The sequence below is a fragment of the Saccopteryx leptura genome, chromosome 5 (assembly GCF_036850995.1).
Source record: "Saccopteryx leptura isolate mSacLep1 chromosome 5, mSacLep1_pri_phased_curated, whole genome shotgun sequence".
NCBI lineage: Eukaryota > Metazoa > Chordata > Mammalia > Chiroptera > Emballonuridae > Saccopteryx > Saccopteryx leptura.
This window is the reverse complement of record NC_089507.1, coordinates 52496969-52499336: the sequence shown is the minus strand read 5'-3', so window position 1 is coordinate 52499336 and position 2368 is coordinate 52496969. Positions and strand designations below refer to the sequence as shown.

Genomic DNA, 2368 nt, shown 5'->3' with positions numbered 1-2368 from the left:
TCAAATCAGGAACTCATCTGGTTCTTCTTTCAGTAGTTTAAAGACACCCATTTCATTTATAGAAGTGTCTTCCTTTTGGCTTAGGTTATCTAGATCAGGGGTAGTTTTGGAAAATGCCTCAGTAGCCTCAGTTACAGATTCCAGTCTATTATTTTCAGACAAATCTTCTTTTGTTGTAGGAGATGAATCTTCCACGAGGTTCATATCTATTAATTTAGGCACAATGAAGTCATATCTGGATTCAACAGCAGTCAGCATAACAGGATTGTTCTCTGCTTCACTGGCAAAGTCTCTGTCAATCCAAACATTGACTCTATTCGTAGACTCTTCATCAGTTAGCAGAACGTCTTCTATTAAAATGTCTTCTGGATTATTTTTTTCTCTTTTGACAGTGGTATTAAGTTCAAACACAGTGATGAGCTTTTCCTCATCCGAGTCAGTTAGTTTAGACACAGCATCAGGATCATCTTCTGGAAGAATTAAGCCAATTTCAGTTATTTTCTCTTCTGGAAGGGCAGTTATGGCTGGAATCTTGGTGAAGTCTTTTTCAGTAGTGAGAGTGATTTCAGTCTTAGGTATAGAGGAGTCAGTGATCTGGACAGCCTCGTTAGCAGTGACATCGGATTTAACTGAGGAACTATGATTGTTAATATCAGGTTTACCTTTCTTATCTGTAATGGCTGGCGTGTCAGTATCACTGACAGTGTTTATCTTTAGTGAGCCAGAGACTTCAGACGTTATTGAGACATCTTTGTCTCCTGGGTCATTGGTATCCAAGAGAATATCTTCTTTCGCCATGTTAGTAGGAAATTCTATTAAAGAAACAGAAGTGACTGGTGGTGAAATGTTACTAATTTTCACTGGAATAAAATTTTCGGTAATGGAGTTTGTAGCACCTGACAGAGCATTACTTTCTTTCTCCAGATGGATTGATGACTTCGTAATATGAGACTCCACATCATCTTCTGAATTTAGTCTTTCCTTTGGGAATGAAAACTTGTCTATAGTTGTTGAAAAATCACTTTCTAGCACATAGTCACTTACTGCAGTAATGTGGTCTCCTTCTGAAGTAATAGTTGTTTCTGATCTTGGAATAGTGTTGTTAGCCTCAAAGAAAATGGTTGCTTCAGTTGTTATTTTACTGCTTTCTGTTTGAGGATGAGAATAAATTTTTGGCAAACCATCTTCAGCCATGGGACAAAGTGGCACCGTGCACACTCACAGGTCTTTCTCTGGTCCCAGTGGTGTCCCTAGGCAGGAGAGTGGTATTTATTATAGTGACTAAAGCATTGGTCATCATAGTGATTGTTGCATCAACCCCATGGCCAATGGCACTGGCTTCCCTTGGAGATTGTTTCTATGCTCTGATTGGGCACCTAGCATTGATGTTAGATAAAAAGACAATAGAGTCCTCTCTGATTATGGAGTCAGCAGTCAACATTCACAGCCCAATATTTCAATAGCAAGGAACTCACCGTTCCCATGTTAAAAGGATGTGCCTTCCAATGTGGAGTTAGTGTCACTTGGAACAGACATAGCAGAGTCTGCCAGGTACTTTGTGGGTTTAGCATCAAAAGGAGCACCAAGATTATCAGCATATGTTTCAAGTTGCTTCTCTTTCAAGTAAGTAACAGGGCCTTTTTGAGGTGAAGCATCTTCTCTTGTGATTTATGTATTTAAATGTCTAAAAAAACTGGCATTTTGGTAGTGAATGCAGTTACAGAGATAATTAGGTAGTGAGATATCAGTTAGTTCTCTTCTTTAGAGAGGGAATTCTCATACCCCCAGTAGGGATAATAAAAATAAGTTACTGGCCTATGAAGGTATTTGCAGGTTTTCCCCCTCATTACAATTCTTACTTTTTCTTGAATTAACTTGAATAACAGTGAGAATTTCAGATTTTGTAGTTTTAATTTCTGAGGAATGTTTTCTTCAGAGAATGTTCTTTCAATGTCAAAAAAGTATTCTGTCAAGGAGTTGGTAAATATGTCAAAAATCACTTAAAAACAGATCAAAGTATGAAGTAAGTATATTAGTCTGGGAAATTATATTTTCAATTTTAGAAGGAAGATTTTCTTTAATGATGTTATCTATATCAGTCATCATTATTTTGTCTCACTATCATCCTTAAAATTTAGGTAACTAGATAACAGGATTGTGTCTAGTGTTAATTTTTTCCAGTGTCTTTAGAAGAAAGGATTTTCAGACTTGGACACAACTAAATTTGAAAACAACAGCAATTCAGCCAGAATAGTGGATTCCATCTCAAAGGTTAATACTTATTCTTCTTCAATATGGACTCAGACTCAAAATTTACAGTATCTTATCTTTTTTTAGTTATTAGTTACTTAAAGCTGTACTACAATCT

General features: G+C 36.6%; 1 protein-coding gene across 1 annotated transcript; it reads right to left on the bottom strand.

Annotated features, from left to right (window-relative positions):
* On the bottom strand, nucleotides 1–1203 carry CABS1 (calcium binding protein, spermatid associated 1). Its single transcript, XM_066387809.1, has one exon. The coding sequence runs from the start codon at nucleotides 1192–1194 to the stop codon at nucleotides 1–3; it is 1194 nt and encodes a 397-aa protein (XP_066243906.1). The 5' UTR covers nucleotides 1195–1203.
* Between the last annotated feature and the right edge of the window lie 1165 nt (nucleotides 1204–2368).